The 17,280-nt window shown below is 48.4% G+C and overlaps 1 protein-coding gene across 5 annotated transcripts in view; it reads right to left on the minus strand.

Annotated features, from left to right (window-relative positions):
* CLEC16A (C-type lectin domain containing 16A) overlaps positions 1-17,280 on the minus strand; it is a 207,772-nt gene that overhangs the window by 167,004 nt on the left and 23,488 nt on the right. For all 5 annotated transcript variants that reach the window (XM_067706637.1, XM_067706638.1, XM_067706636.1 and 2 more), the window contains exons 5-9: positions 14,526-14,631; positions 12,444-12,567; positions 9,684-9,858; positions 8,178-8,231; positions 4,862-4,975 (exon numbers count right to left, since the gene is read on the minus strand). In XM_067706637.1, the coding sequence (XP_067562738.1) occupies positions 4,862-4,975; positions 8,178-8,231; positions 9,684-9,858; positions 12,444-12,567; positions 14,526-14,631 (573 nt within the window). The remainder of the gene's footprint in view (positions 1-4,861; positions 4,976-8,177; positions 8,232-9,683; positions 9,859-12,443; positions 12,568-14,525; positions 14,632-17,280) is intronic.

Raw genomic sequence — 17,280 nt, forward strand, 5'->3', positions numbered from 1 at the left:
ACTGGTGCCTATAGAGAGACAGCAGATGTTCTCATTTTGGGACAAACAAGCCTATTCTGCCCCAGAATTCTGTCCCCACTCTGAATTCAGAGCCAGCCAACCACGTAAATGCACGCTGGCTGGCTAAGAATTTGCACTTTCCAGAGTAGAATCTGGGGCCAGCTGAGGTGGAGGCCCAGCTGCACTCAGAGGCTCAGCTGCTGGCACTACACGGCAACGTTCACAACTGGTGCTGTCACCGCTGTCGTCACGGTAGTCGTCATGGCTGCTACACTCGACCCTCTGCGCCCTCGTGTCTGGTCACAGGACACCTCCCTTTGGGGCACACTAAGTGTGCCTCTGTGTTAACCATCCCAAGAAGGGACGTCCCAAGTAGGGGATGCAGGGTTGTTCCAAAGCCTCAGAAACTAAGACCTTTCTTTTCTTTTTCTTTCTTTTTTTATTTTTACATCTTTATTGGAGTATAATTGCTTTACGATGGTGTGTTAGTTTCTGCTTTATAACAAAGTGAATCAGTTATACATATACATATGTTCCCATATCTCTTCCCTCTCGCGTCTCCCTCCCTCCCACCCTCCTGGCGCACTGAGCTGATCTCCCTGTGCTATGCGAGCTGATTTCCCTGTGCTATGCGGCTGCTTCCCACTAGCTATCTACCTTACGTTTAGTAGTGTATATATGTCCATGCCTCTCTCGCGCTTTGTCACAGCTCACCCTTCCCCCTCCCCATATCCTCAAGTCCGTTCTCTAGTAGGTCTGTGTCTTTATTCCTGTCTTACCCCTAGGTTCTTCATGACATTTTTTTCCCTTAAATTCCGCATATATGTGTTAGCATACGGTATTTGTCTTTCTCTTTCTGACTTACTTCACTCTAAGACCTTTCTGAAGCTAACATCTGCTATTTAGGCCGTGATGTCTGCCAGACTTCGGAATAAGCACATTACGCTGCTGCATTTAATCCTCTCCGAAAACCCACTGTTTTTATTCTAATTGGAGAGGTGAGGACGCTGAGGCCCGGAGAGGTGGACTAGCCTACCCGGGGACACACCTAGTAAGACGAGGAGCCAGGCAGCCTGGCTGCAGAGTCCATTGCACCAGACAGAATGTGGAACAGCACCAAAAGCAACCCCTCTGCCACTCCCTCCCCACTGTGCCTCTGAGCAGAGAGAAGGTGGCATGTGAGGGTCAGGTTCTAAGAGTCATGAAGGACATCACAAGAGCCCTTGTGACCCCACCGCCAGTTCACCCACTGAGTCATTCGTGCCTGCTGTGAGCCCCCGAGCATCCCCGGCCAGTCCTGGGACAGCACAGGCGACGCAGACGTCTCTAAGACACCGTCTCCTGTCCTCTAGGGGGGCTGGGAAGCCCAGTGAGGGCAGGGGTCGTGTCTTGCCTGGGCACCAGTGCATCTCCACTCAGGGAATGGATGAATGAATGCAAAAACCAAGGAAGCGATTCCACAGAAACCCAGGATGAAAAAAGTCCCTTCAAAAACAAAAAAGTACCTACAGGTAATGATGCATATCCCATAATCTAATCTGTATGTTCATTTTGCAAAAATAATGAGATGTTAGCAGTTTCAGAATGAGTGTTCTCTTACTCTGCTTCCCCCGACAAGAAACACTATCTGCTCTGCATTAAAATTATAGCAAGAATTATCCCTTAGCAGGAACCATATGATTTGAATGCATAGATGAATTTCAATTAGACATTTATCTAACCATGCTGATGTGTTTTCAATTTAACCCTAAATTACAGACTTTTCAAATAACTCTACTCTCCCCTCTGCTTCTCTCTCTTCAATTTTGGTTTGGTTTTGTGAAATGTCTGCTGGTAAAATGAAGCAATACCAGTAACTTATCTACAAATTACGGGAAGGAGAAAGTAGGTTAAAAAAGACCAAGAAACTTAAAACAAGCATTATCAAACCACATCCGAGTTAGGCAGGAAACAATAGGAGACAGTTCTTGCTCAGAGGGAAGGAAGGTAAATCTTACCAGGACTATTGTCAAACAAGTCATAGATGAGATAAACTCTTCCCGAATTTCAACTGCAGTCATCAGAATACACAAACTTCGAATTCGCACCCAGGGAAAGGCAATAACCGGAAGTAGAAGGCTGACACTTTCACTTGGGCTGGCAATTCCTTCCACACTCAAAAGAATCTCCTTTTCAGTTCAGGTGTCCGCCACACAAGCGCCATGCATCTATCACAGCGGAGGCAGGAATTCATCCCAAGGGGAGGCCATTGGGAAAAAGAATAGATCTCCTAGACAATCCCGCCAATTAGAGGGTTCAACTAAAGTGGGTATCCTAAGCTGAGAGGTCACCAGTAACTTCCTGCAATTTGCTTTTGCTCTAATTGCAAATCCTCCATGTATCAATGTCAATATCCTGCTTGTGACACTGTACTAGTGTTTTGCAAGATGTCACCACTGGGGGAAAACTAGGGAAAGGGTAAGGGATCTCTCTGTATTATTTCCTGCAACTGCACGTCAATGAATTGCAATGAAAAAACCCTGCAAACCCAAGCACCCCAACAATCTCTGGGTCCACCTCTTGGAACACCAAGTCTAACTTCGGCAGCGAGGGTCTTATAGGGTCTTATAGATATTCTGCAATGAGCTATTAGCAGTTATCTTGGGCTCTGGAAATCATGTGACAAAACAAAGTCCAAAGGAATCCACTCCATTCCGGTCTGTTATTAACATAAATTTAGTATGAGTTAGCAGCAGGCTGGGTGGGGGCGGACTGGGCAAATCTGACAGCAGACACATGCCTCATCTGATGCGGGCGGCTTCTGAGAAGCTTCCTGCAGGAACATATGCACAACCGGGACCAGATCTTCTGACTGTTCAAGACCATCCTGAAATCTGGACTTTCATGTGAAACTTCCCAAATGTTAAAGTTGGCGATTCATAAAATTTTCTTTCAAACACTGTAAAGACCAAACCAAGCAGCTCTGAGGGCCAGACTGCAGCCTGTCAAGCACTTGATGGGCACTTTAAATCTATCTTCTCCCCACCCTCACCACGGCCCTCCCGAGTGGGACCTACACTCGCTGTTTTCTAAATGGAGTAAAACGACTTGCCCAGGGTGACCCACTGGCTGGAGGGGTCCTCAGCAGCCCTGCCTGGAGGCCCTGCTGATTCTTCTGACTCAACGTTCCATTACTTGCATTCATTCAGCAAAAGCGAGTTTAGGAAAGTTGCAAACAAATATCTCCAGCTGCATCAACACTAAGCCAACTCCACATTCTCTAGCCCATGTGTTGTCACAACATGGACCACTAGGGGAGCCCTTCCTATTCATCACTCGTCACCCCATCACTTCCAGGTTAAATCCTCTCACCAAACACTACTCCTTCCTTTTAGAGCACATATAAGACTTGAGATAGTACACTTGCTTGTAAGCTTAATCAAAATCTGTCTCTCCTGCTGGACTGTAAAGCTCCAGCGTGACAAGGGCTATCTAGGTTTTGTATATCCCCAGAGACAGCATGATGCCTGAGCCAAAGAAGGGGCTTAATAAATACTTCTTGAATGAAGCAAAGAAGGGATAGGCCAGACAAGAACCATGACAAGGCCCTATTCAATTCAGCTGAACTAACGCCACCACCAATGAGGACAGAAGGTTTCTGGAAACCTTTTCAGAGGCTCTAATGAGCCTTAAAAAGCACAGTGGCCCGGCCAAGACGCTGTACAGGGGAAAACCCAGAAGGGCAGGGACCTCTTGTAATTGTACTCCATGCAGTGCTGGCCCTTCACGCTCCGGGATCACTCTCCAGGATCACTCTCCACCCACTCGCTCAGATATGACCAGAGTCGACTGCCCAAGGGTAAGCCCAGCCCCTTCACCTGCGTGCCGACTGAGAACCGGGCTGCAGAGACAGAGCTCTCATGAAACGGCCTTTGTGTAAACACCTCTCGTTTCAGACGTGTATGTGGAGCCTACGCTGCAGCAGATCCAACGACAGACAAGATGCCTGCTCAGAGCAGGTAAGACCTTTAACGAGAAGGAACCAGGAGCAAGGGCCTTCCAGGCAGTGCATAGGGTTAAGGGCACAGGTGTGGAGGGAAGAAAGCACAGAGCACGCTGGGGAAGAAGCAAGCAGGGCCAGGACTGAGGTAGCCCGGAGCTCAGTGTGTGTGTGAACAGGATGGGAGGAGGGAAGGCAGGCAAGACACAGGGCCAAGCAGGGAAAGCCTCGGGAGAAGTCATCACCCTGGTGATCAGGGTTTCCCTTTAGCAGAGCACAAACATGCACAAACCACAAACATGCTGTTTAGGCCACAGTTGGTGATAATTTAAAACTTGCGAGTATCTGCCTAAAAATGAAGCTTTCCAGTGTCTCCAGAAACATGAGAAAACCTGGCAATACAGCATCCACGTTCCTGCAGAACAACTGGAGGCTGGGGTGAGCAACGGCTGCTCACAAAGGACATACACACCCTCCAATTTGTCACAGTCCCCACTGCTCCCTACTACCCTCTCATGGGGCCCGTGTCATTCACAGATGCTCCCTGCCCATCCTCTGTAGATGCTGGTGCCTCGGACAAAGTATTCTCTCATTCGGACCCAGTAACAGTGTCTCATAGATACACAACCGAGGCCCCAGAACAGGACAATTCCATGTTCAATAACACACGCTCAGTCACATCCACTCTTAGTACGCGACCCCAGATTCCTCTGGGTATGCATGTCAAGACTGATTAGGTTCCCTGAATCCCAGACCAGCTTATGCATCATCAGTGCTGTAATAAGCAGGATGTTGGTTTCTGGTTTTAAAGAAACACACATTGACAAAATGAGCAATGGCTTTTTATCAGGGTCTCAAAACAGTCCCCCACTAATGACTTACACAGCTTCTCTGAACATCCTGTTCGGGCTTAGTGTACATCTCAGACAGATCGCCGTTCAGAATGACTTCAGCTAATGAGTTCACCAGGGGTGCGTGATGTATAATTAGGAAGACCTGGTGAGGGGGAAAAAAAAATGGGATGCACATTAAAGTGTGCAGACTTTCAACCTCTTCCTTCCTTGATCTGAAACAAGGCTGGGCTACATGAGTCTCAGCAGCAATCCTGGTGGTGCAAAACCCAAAGAATGGGTCACATTGGGGAGAAACCAGTTACGCTCTTCTCCTTCTAGGGTTGGGCCCTCCTTCTTTCAGACTGTTACCTATTTGGCTGGCTGTTCTTCGGCGGAAGGAAGTGCATCAAAGCGAGACTGTCCCTCAGGCCGGCTGCAGCCAAATCTGGCTGAAGTGGAGCAACGTGAGAAGGGAGTGCCAAACCCACACCCTCCTTCCTCTCCACAGGCATTTCAGTGTCAAATCCAATTAGGATAAGACTAGGAGGCACCGGCCCAGCACTTCGGTTACATGGAAGAAGGGGCTGGCGAGCCCTGCTCCAATCGAGGACTTGGCAGAGGATGTCTATGCGGCGATCCCATCCTGGAATGAGCTCTGACCCTTGCGGTGGGTTTGAGCGCACCAGAATTCCAGGGCAGCATTGGGAGGTGTGGAAGCCATGGGGAGGAAAAGCCGCACAAGCCAGAGACAGACCGAGTTGTGCCAGGAGGCAACATCAGAAGGTGCTGGGCTGTCTGGGATGGCCCGGCCACCCCACCCTGCTGCCCAGCGTTCAGAGGAATGGCTTGAGTAATCAGGGTACCAGAACCGCCTTGCAAAGCTGGCTCAGACACACCTGCTGGTTTCTTTTAAAATGTAAAGGCAACACGGTACCACAGTGCAGTGTGGGATGTACCGACCATCTGTATATCAGAGGGTGTGTGCACCCATTTGTATTTGCTTATATATACAGGGAACAGGGTCTCGAATCCTCGGCACTACTGTCAGGCGATACATCTTTGCTGTGGGGGGCTGTCCTGGGCACTGGAGGATATTTGGCAGCATCTCTGGCCTCTACCCACTAGATGCCAGCCGCAGCCCCTCCCCCAGGCGTGACAACCAGAAATATCTTCGGACACTGCCAGACGTCCCCCCGGGTGGGGCGAAATCGCCACCAGTTGAGAATCCCTGGCAGAGTTCTCCCCGTCTCTGGAAGGACCCGGGAAGACCCTGTAACTATAGCTGTCTCTGGGGAGAGAAATCAGGAGACTGAACAAAAGTAGAAAGGCAGCTTGGTTTTCACCTGTTTGAACTTTATAACTTAAAAAAAAAATTATAAAAAAAAATATTGTAAAAAAAAAAAGGAAAGGCGTAAACTAAAACACTGGCTGCCTCTGGGGAGCGGGACTGGGTGTGTGGGGGACAGAGGTAAGAGGGAGATTTTTCCCTACATGTTATTTTGTACTGTTTGAGTAGGGTGAATATATTGTTCAAAAAAATAAATACAATTCAGATTAAAGGTACAGGCAGAATAGACAAATGTGATACCTACCTAAAAACAACAAAAAAAGCACACCTGTTTTTAAAACACCAAAGAAACGCTACCATAGACAATATGACCAAATGGGTTAGCCCATGTCCAGGGCTGTGGCAAGCATTCAAGCATGGGTGACTATGATGATGACGAAGGAATTCAGTCCACAAACATTCAGCGAGCACCTGCTAAGGCCGGTGTGGACACACATGGTGTTCGTTCCCTCCTGGGCTCTGGACGGAGAAAAGCCTGGGGAGGGCCGGTCACTGCAAGGTACGTGGAAGCGTGTGTGGGCCAGACTCGAAAGGCTGGGCCAGCCTGTCCGAGTCACGCTCTTGTCCCCAGTGGTGGTTTAGTTTCGGCTGGACAGCATCCTCGTCACACCAAATTAACATCGTTAATGTGAATTTTCTTGGTTTAGTAGCGATGTTTGTAAAATAATTTGTAAGGATGTTCTGATATAGAGTTTAATTAAGGACCGGGATTTATACCCAATTCGAGGTTTTCACACATTCGGGCAACGTGATGATAAAGCCCCACGGAAATGCAGGGGAGCGAGAGCCCTTTACTCAGGCTGAGGAACGCCAATGACAATGCTGTGAGAGACTGAAACGAGTAATTAGGTGCCTGAGCTGCTGGTCCTTCACGAGGAAAGCAGGAGAAAACGGGTTCTCGGAGAAAAAGTGTGTCCTGACCCCCGTGCTCCTCGGGGTGCACCAGCAGCTGAAGGGTTCTAGGGGCCTTGCCATGGGATTCCTGTGGCTCAGCATCTGGCCTGCTCGGGTCCTGCCAGACTCCCAGAATCCCAAGCAGGAGAAACTGGCGGATTTGTAATGAGGCGGCGGAAATTGCTGCCAGGAGGGGCGGGGCTTGCACGGAGCTCCATCGCACAGAGGGGCATTCAGGAGTCGGCGTGCAGCTCTGAGCAAACAGAGCCCCCAGAACAAGACTCCGGGAGCAACGTGAGCTGGCCACATGCGGATCCTGGTTGGCCCGGCCACTGAGAAGAGGCCAACAGGAGACAGACCCGCCTCAAACTCAAAACGGCCCAGGGACCAAGTGAGAAGGATATGCTCTCAGCAAAGCAAATAAATACCTGGGCCACTGCAAAAGTGGGAACAGAGCTCTGGTCAAACGTCTGGCTACTTGACAGTCTAATGAGATGGCCTGAGAGTCTGGACTGCTTGTAATAAAAATATTTTTAAAGTTATGTAACTGGGTCACCATGGAGTTTTTCCCTTCTTGTAAATATTATATAATTACGAGAAGGAAACACACTTGTTTAAGAGGGGGAGGCAGACAAATTGGCTCAAGACACAAATCTGGGTGCTAAGCCTGCTACAAGACACTTTCCATAAGGTAATCTGGGAACTAGAACCATGACAAAAGCCTTTAAAAACAGCCTCATTAGTAGAAGCTTGTTAAGCCACGGTTGCTGTGTGTGTACACACACTGGGTCCTGCTGGGGCTTATTTCAACATGGCTGAGAACAGGGGCCACCCAGCCCACATTTCCAGGGTATTTAGAATACTCCTTGCTTGTTTTGGAAACCTCAGGCCCCACAGTAGAAACCAGCTACATATTTGTCAGGTCTGATTTATTTCTCCTTAAATTTCCAAGTACTACCACGAAGAAGATACATAGCCCCTCTACTCAGTGTCGTTACTTTACTTCAAGATGGGGGACACAGAGAGGGAAGATGGGGCAATGTGGCCTGGGAAATTTCTGAAAGGCAGCAGCACTCCAAGGACCCCCAGTGTGCTGGAGACACAGGTGAACGATCAGACGTACCTGGGACAGAAGGTAGAGAGAAACCGGCAGGCTGATTTTCGGTCGTTCTCCTCCCTGGTGAAGGTTGGGGGAAAGAGACAGAGAAACCTGGGTTACACATGTGAGCAGCACAAAATCCATGAAGCCAGAAGCCATCTGTCTGAAGGAGCAGCGCCCAGCACCCCGACTTCCTCCAAGACCCTAAGATTCTTCTTTCCTGGTGGCAAAGTCCACCCTGCAAAATAAGCTCACAACCTAATCCTATCCGATACCATTTGCAAGGCCGCTATTCTTCCACCTGAGAAATCTTTCACCATGAGTCACGGATTAGAGGCTGGACCCGAGAGAAGAACTAGCTCCTTAAATTACCAAGAATGTTAATTTCCCCCAGCTTGGGCACCGAGAGCCCGAAGCCCGGCAGGAGAGGCCCCAGGGGGCCTGTTCTCAGGAGAGGGGCAGGGAGAAGTTGGGGCACTCTGGTCTCCGAGAAGCCCCTCATTTGTACTGGGCTTCAACAAGCTCCATCTCCTACCAACCCCGTGAGGATCTTCAAGACCCCCGTTTTGCTCAGGCAGGTTGACTGCCTCATCCAATGTCACAGAATGAGGAAAGGGAAGAGGCAGAGTTTAAACCCACGTCTGAAAACTCCAATTCCCATGCTTCCTCTCTGCCTCCCAGAGCTGCAGGTGGCAGATCTCGTTAGGGTTGCAATTTTCTTTTATTCACTTATTTTTAACAAGAACCACCATGTTCCATCTCCAAAAAGAAAGCTATACCTCCTTGGGACACATCTGCAGAGGCCGAAGCCCCTGCAGAGTAACCAGTTGGCTCTGTCCCGCCTCCTGCCAAGGCCTCTGCCCCTTAACTCTTAGAGGTACTGGCCGAAGGTCTCCCCTCCTTGAAGTGGCATTTCTCATGGGGGCACCGAGAGCCACCAGCTCAGAATCACTTGCGGGGCAGGTTCCCGGTCCACTCCAGACCCACTGAGCCAGCATCCCTGAGAGGAGTGAGAGGGCATCCGAGGATGTGCACTTGAACAGTCTCTATCCCCACAAGGGCTTCGAGCCGTAACTGTGGACAATCACTGCCCCGGGATCTTTTCCTAGGTGCGCTCCATCCCCTCCTGTCCATTCTGTGCAAGTGTTGTGGCTGGCTGGATCTTCTCCAAATCAATTACCTCTGGCAACTATCCGAAAAAGTTACCAGGGATGAGAACACCTCAAGAGAAGGATGCATAGAAACCAAAAGCCTGAATCTGTAGGTTTCCTGTTTCCTTCTGATGTCAGTAATCTTTTCTCATTCATTTACAGTCCACACACACACACACACACACACGCACACACATATACTCTGTCTCTCTCTCCCTCTCCTTCCACCCCCTCTCAGGAAATAAGAGGAAAGGAAAGGGAAGCCAGCGTGCTTTGAAAAGAATCTCCCTCAGGCTCAAAGGCTTGGTCCCTTGCAAAGCCCCGTCCTATTGGGGTGACTGCTCTTCCCCTCCTACAGACGACTCTCAGCCCGGCCCACCTTGTCCTGGTTCTCCAGCGAGTACACGTAGAGCGGCAGGAAGAGCCTGTTGAGCAGGTGGTCTGTGAGCACGTCGTTGAGGAACTCGCAGTTAATGATCAGGATGTCATTGAGATAGTGCAGGTGGTCCAGATGCTCAGCCACCAGGTCACTCAGCTTCCCCCGATTCCGATGCCTGCCGGGAGAAATGCCCATCTCAGCCCGGACGCCAAAGCTCAGAGCCTAGAACCAATGGCCTGAGACTGAGGTCGCAGGTGGCACTTCATTCACAAACGAATACCTGAGCCAGTCCCGAGAGACACCCATCCTGGCCCGACCAGTGGATTTCAGAAAGAGAGGATGGACAGGTCTGCTTCATTCGATCTTAGGGGACTCATGGGGTCCCCCCACTTTCCGGGGGCCTCAGTACAACTCACCCCACCATCACCACAACAGCCCAAAACCAAAGCGGTAAACAAAGCAAAACCCAATGAAGCTCTTAGCAAGCCATTTCAAGCAAGAGCAGCCACTAGTCCAAGTGGCAAGATCCCTTGGCGCCCAAGATCAGCAGCATCAATGGAACAACAAATCCGCGATAATTAAAATGCTCCAGGGGAGTTCTCAAGAGAGAAGCAGGCCTCAGCAGCCGCGTCCGACCCACAGGCCCCGTCTGTATGGGGGGCACAGCGCAAGGACGTGACACCCCACCCCAAGCCCAGGAGGCCCTGCCTGCTTCCAGTGAAGAGTGGATCGGTCTCTGCCAAGGACGAAGCCTTGAAACAGCCGACGGGGCACTTTCACCTCCCCCTAAGTGTTGTCGGTTGCAAAGAGCAATCTAGCTACCATAAGACCTTTTATTTTTATTATGATTATTATTCAAGTAATAGATGGTCATTGTAGAAGACAGACGAAGAAAATAAAAGCAAAAAGAAATCAAAGTCTCCTAGTCCCACCACTAACAGATAATATTACGTTATTTCCACGTCCCTATAGTCACATCTAAAAGGCAGGTGTTACATGTCTATCCATCTAATCACATATGCTTTAAAAAAAAAAAATTTGCTTCTTTTACATAATTTTGGATAATTATTCCTTATTATGCTTTAATAAGATGTTTAGTAAATATTTATAGCAAATACACATTGTAAAGCCTAATACTATAATGAGCACCCATGAATCTACCTCCCATGAGACCCAGAACACTTATTTACACACAATGTTTTGCAACCCCTCCCCCACACTTAATAAGATACTGTGTTCATTTTCCTCCAGCAGGATCATTAATGCACTTCACTTTTTAAACCTTTAGTTTAAAAAATATCTAAGTAATACATGCAGATGGATTTAAAAATCGAATAGTACTGATGAGCTGATAATAAAACACAGCAGCTCCCGGCCTCGCCTCCCCAACCCCTGCCCACTCTCCTGAGGAAGCGGTTTTCAACTCTTTTAGGTGTTTCTGTGGATAGTTCTCCTGCATTTCTATAAAATCGACAAGGACCTCTATTTTGCTATTGAGCCATTTTAAATGTTACATAATGACCTCCTTTTATTGTGTTCCCTCCACCCGTCCCCACCCAGCAGTCATCAGCAACTGGTGTTGACATTATAATCATTCACTGCAGAGCCCCAGGGAGGACCAGGAGTTCACTTCCTTCCTCGTATAACTTTCTGTTCTTTCTGGAGTTGTATCTCGTTATGCCTCATATCCATGACTATCCATATCTATATGGGTCCTTATCCTCCCAAATGCCCCATCAGATCTGCCATCCACCTCACCTTGCTTCTTTCCCAATATGGAAGCTAACATTTTCTCTCTCTCTAGCCCTCTGCCCCCAGGAGACCTCCTTCCTGAGTCCCTTCATCGTCCTGACCCCATCTAGGTGTGCCTCTTACCAGATCTGTGCGAAGCTGTCACCCTGGGGCAGTGGTTCTCAACTGATACAATTTTTCCTTAAGGGAGACGTCTGGCAGTGTCTAGAAACATTTTTGGTCTTTACAGTTGGAAAGGGGGTGCTACTGGCAGCTAGTAGGTGGAGGCCAGGGATGCTGCTAAACACCCTACAATGCATAGGACAGCCCCACACAAAGCATTACCTAGTTCGAAAGATCAATAGTGCAGAGTCTGAGAAATCCTGTTCTGGAACTTATATTCATCACCAACTTAATTTTTTTTTTAACAGATTTACTGAAATATAATTCACATACCAAAAACTTCACCCAAAGTACACAATTCAATGTGTTTTAGGATATTCATTTCCCCCGCACACCCCTCCTCCAGCCCTAGGAAACCACTAATCTACTGTTTCTATGGATTTGCCTATTCTGGGCATTTCATATAAGTGGAATCACACACTAGGTTGTCCCTTGCATCCTTTCACTGAGCATAATGCTTTCAAGGTTCATCCATGGTATATGCGTCAGTACTTCATTCCTTTTTATCGCCAAATACTATTCCACTGCATGCAAATACCATATTTTGTTCATCCATTTACCAGTGGCAGATCATCTTCATCTTTTTACCAGCTGCCTAGCACCCCATCTATGGATGTACTGGATTCACTTACCCTATTCCCCTCTGGAAGGTATCTGAGTTGTTTCCAACTTCCTACTGTTATACAAAGTGGAAAGATGGGCAGAACCTTTCAGAGTATGGAAGTCCATATTCCGCGAACACATAGGTGGGTAAATTTTGTTCTAGTGTTTATTTTTTCTCTACAAAAACGGAATTCTCCCCTAAGCACCCTGTCTACCTAACAGGCACCCTGGGGGATCACTTACTCCTCATCCGTCTGCACACAGTTGTCAAGTTCGATCACATGGCTCCCGATGAACCAGACCAAATTGGAGAAGTAAGGGACAGCAGTTTTATCTCTGATATAGTGCAGCATGGCCTGGTTATCCACTGAGAAAATCCACAAAAGAAGAGGGGAAAAAAAAAAGTCAAGCTACCAAATATAACTTGGGGGATAGTAACAACAACAACAAAACCACAATAAAAAGCCCTCTACTATAATCTGAATCTTTTCTGTCTTTCCTGGAAATACTTTAAAATGGTTACCTTATGCAGAAAACTATACTCATCAAGGTAGTTCTTACGTTATTTTTATAATTAATAAAATTAATTAATAAAGGTAGACATTAATAGTGCTTTAGGGGCTTCCCTGGTGGCGCAGTGGTTAAGAGTCCGCCTGCCGATGCAGGGGACACAGGTTCGTGCCCCGGTCCGGGAAGATCCCACATGCCGCAGAGCGGCTGGGCCCGTGAGCCATGGCCGCTGAGCCTGCACGTCCGGAGCCTGTGCTCCGCAGCGGGAGAGGCTACAACAGTGAGAGGCCCGCGTACCACAAAAAAAAAAAGAAAAAAAATAGTGCTTTAGGAAGCCTACTTATCAGCAGTGCATTTAGCTAGACTACAATGAAAACTACACCATTCTCAAGCAAGTTTCCTGTATTTGCATGTAAGGATAAGTTAAGAAAGCAGAAAACCAGAAGTTATTAACTTACATGACACTGGAATAAGGAACACGGGAATCGTCATTGAAGGAAAGGCAAAAAACAGACAACAGTTAACAGGGTTAGGAACTGGGAGGGTGAGACAGCTGCTCAGGGGGGCAGAGAGCTAGGGCAGGAGGCGTCTAGACAGAAAGACACAGGTTAGAAGAGAACAGAGAGAGCAGAGAGCAGGAGGCGGCCAGACTGGGGGTCAGACCAGGTCGCAAACTCAGAAGCCCACAGGCTGGCCAACAATAACTTGGTGAGCGAAGCCAGCCGGCCCAGTGGGTGAATGGGGCAGCACAGGCCTTGACCCCAAAGGGGGAAGCTGCTTCTCCGCGTCAGCTCACCACTGCCCTGCAGGACTGTGGGCCCAAACAGCCACATCTACATTTTCAAGTCAGAAATCCAGACTGTTACCCAACCTCTCCCAAGTTTTAAATACTGATAACTATATTTTTTTTTCAAAAAATATCTAAGCCAATGAAAATCTGTCTGAGAGCTGGATTTGGCCCTCAGGTCCTCAGTTTGCGACCCCCGGATGGGCCCCTCTGGGCTCTTCAAAGGCTCTCCAATTTAAGGCAACCCCAGAACCAGGCTGGAGTGAGTCCCCGAGGAGCTCCCGCCCCCTCCCAATTAGGAGTCATCTCAATTAATAACATCATAACTCATGAAGGTCAAAACATTGGTCCCTGAGAAAATGGGATCCCAGCTCTAGGGTGGTGACTACACGGGAAATAACCCCGGTGTTAGGCAGAGAGGCCGTAGCCTTGGAGGGCAATTCCAGGCCGGGAAACTCGTGTCCAGCCAGCCTTTGTGCTAGTGCAGGCGGGAAGCCACGGAAGGGCTTTCTCCTGGAGGCAATGATTTGGGCATTAAGTACTTCTTGGGAGAAAGGAGGAATTTGTTGTTGGGCTTTGTAGCCGGTTGAGAATGCAATACTGCCTCCTGCTGTTTGCGACAAGAAATGCTCTCATACATTATTTAAAGATAACATACTCCCGGCTATACTGAAGTGTATTTTACAGGCCAAAGGCAAGAATTTAACTCTCACATTTCAAAGACAGCTTTGCCTTACCTAATTATCACATGGCCAATCCGAGTCCCACATGTGCCTCTCTTAGGACATGCATGACTTCTGGGTATCAGCAACGAGTTGGGCTTTAAAATGCAGAAGGTGGTGGCACACAAATTTATGCAAGGGGGTAGCTAAATGTTCAGTGATGACAACCTTTCATGAGACAGGCAGCCCCAGCTACAATAAATGAGCTCTGTTACCACCAGGGAATTGTTTGTATGGACTCAGGAGAGCAAGCACTAGCAGTCAAGTTAGAAACCCGATGAGGCATGAGCTCATAAGGAATCTTACCTTTGTAGACGTTTAAAGTTATGGTTCTTACAGCAATTCTAACCATACTTTCGGGGTGATTGAAAAATTTGATGGCTTCTGTGTACAGGGCGAAGTCATTAGTGTGCTAAAACACAAGAAGTACCGAAAATGAGTTACAGACCCATAAGACAGGCTGGCCCCTATCCCAGCTTTCTGAATCCTATCAGAGAGTTCAGTAAAAGACCAAAAAAAAAAAAAAAGTACCCACGTGACCCTTAAGCCAGTGGTTCATTCCCAATGGGGAATGTGGGGAGGGTTGGGAAGGTGAGACCGTGGAATAAACAGAAGCGGGTCCAGGAAATGCCAAGCCTGGGTTCATGATCTTCCCTACCACTTCTTAGCTGTGTGATGTAGTATTTCTAAGCCTCTGATTCTTCATCTATAAAATGAGGATAATAATTCCCACTGTATGGTTGCTGGGATTAAATGAGACTATTTCAGGTACAGTGATTACCCTGGCACCTGATACCTAATGAGCACTCGGTAGTAATGCTAGTTGTTATTATTAGATGCCGCTTCTACTAATAAAAGGCAAATGCAAAGTCTGACTACATTCAGAATCTATAATATATATTTCCCTATTTGGAAACACTAAAAGTGTAAACATTATCATGGAAAAGGAGGGTCTCGGGAATCTTCTGCCATTAAAAAGGGGTCAGCAGAACAGATCAAAACAGTTCAGAACCAAAGAACTCCACTGATGGAGCCCTAAGGAAAAGGCACACAGGATCCGGGCTACAGCATGCTGCAGCGCACTCTGCTGCCCTCTTCTGGCCAGTCTTCCACATGGCTCCGGATCAGACTGGAGGGCACCCCCAGGCAGTGAGGGGCGGGGAAGAGGGAACCCATGACCTTCAGCGAGGTGACACCTGTCTAATGAAGGCAACGGCACTTTGAGCACTAGAAGCAGATGTGCACGTAACAGGTGGTAGCTACTGCACTGGTCCACAGAAAAGGAAACTAAGTCCACCTCAAAAATCAGCCTCCTACCACTCCTCTGGTGATCAGCAGGATACTCTTCCAGAAGCATCACTCGGGCCCCAGAATCCCCACATTCTGCCCTCCCCAACAGGTGCACAGAAGCCCAGTTGCACCCGAGTGGGGGAACAATCTGGCTCCCTCTCTGGTCTGAACTTTGCAGGTGGGTTTTCTTCCACCCGGGAGAGCCTCTGGGAGAACGCGAACAGCACACCTCTGGTCTCTGGACACGTTTAGTGAGCACCAACTGTGTGCCAGGCACTGGGCCGCACAATGTCCATCTTCCAAAGTGCCCCACACTTTGTGACTGGCAGCTAGTACTTCTCCCCTCTGAGGCCAGCTCTCGCCACTACAAATCTAGACAAAGAAAGTCAAGGTGCAGGCTGCTGCCGCCACACCCCGTGAAGACAGCTAGATGAATTTTGCCCAAACTCAGAGGAAATGTTTGGGACTATGGTCTGACTTCAAATACAGGCTGTGCAGCATGTGTGACCACCGATCAGAAGACACCTGCCATGCAGACAGCACGTGGCCTCCAAGATGGCCCAATGACCCTCTCCTCCTGAAGTCACAACTTGTGCGTCCTCTCACGCTAAGTCAGGGCTGGCCTGTGCGGCCTAAAGATACAGTGGAAGTGATGGCATGTGGCTTCCAAGGCCGAGTCCTGAAAGGCATTACAGTTTGCCTTGGTCTCTTAGGATCGTTTGTTCTACGGGAAGCCAGCTGCCGTGCTGTGAGGACACTCAAGCAGACCCTGGAGGAGCCTGTGTAAGCAAGGCCTGCTGCCGATGGCCAGCACCAAATGGTCAGCCATGTGAGCAAGCCACCTTGGAAGCAGATCCCCCGACCCTAACCCAGCCTTCAGATGACTGCAGCCTCGGAGAGACTGAGCCAGAACTGCCCTGCCAGCCCACTCCCCAACGTCAGACACACTGTGAGAGAAATGTGACAGAACTCTGACCTGCAAGACAGGAAAGGAAGTCTGCTGGGAGGCTTCTGGGAAAGAAGTTTTTTGGAAAGTTAGAAGGGGGCACAAGAAGGGATGTGATCTCATCAGGCTTTTCGGCAGTGGCATGTAAGTACGTGATGTTTGGAGCTGAGACCATGAGGGGTTGAGCCTCAAGACAGATGCCAACTGTATGGTCAGCAGAGTAGGAAGATGGAAAAGCTTGGGTCACTGATGAAGTGGTCGAGCCACAGGATGAGCCAGCCCCAAGACAGCCAGCATCTGTACCTTTTGGAATGTGAGATAAATTGACCCGATTGTTCAAGCTCCTCTTCATTGTGAGAACAACAGTTATTTATTTATTTAAATTGTTAGTGATTCTCTCAAGGAATACCAGGGATTTTAGCTTATAAGGAATGGCAATGGGTACAGTTTTAGGGAGCCAGGTATATACTAGTTGCTTTGAAGACATCAGCTTATTTAATTCAACCCCTGGAAAACCCTCCAAGGTAGAAACTAACATCCCCATTTCTCAGATGAGGAAACTGAGGTTCAGAGGACTGGGACTTCTCTAAGGTCACACAGCAGGGAAGTGGCAAAGCTGGGCCTGAATGGCCCAGCTGGGCCTGACTGGTTCCTGTTTTGCCAACAGAGGAACACGACCCCAAGTTAATTTCTGGGCACTTCTCCCTACCAAGAGTATCATGCTCTCAGGTAGTGCAAATTGCATTTTACATTAAAAACGGAAAAGGTAGCTTGTTAAATAAAAAAGAAATTTAAAGCATACCAAGGTCAAACAGTGTTGCTATG

Source organism: Pseudorca crassidens, chromosome 15, assembly GCF_039906515.1.
Source record: "Pseudorca crassidens isolate mPseCra1 chromosome 15, mPseCra1.hap1, whole genome shotgun sequence".
Classification (NCBI taxonomy): domain Eukaryota; kingdom Metazoa; phylum Chordata; class Mammalia; order Artiodactyla; family Delphinidae; genus Pseudorca; species Pseudorca crassidens.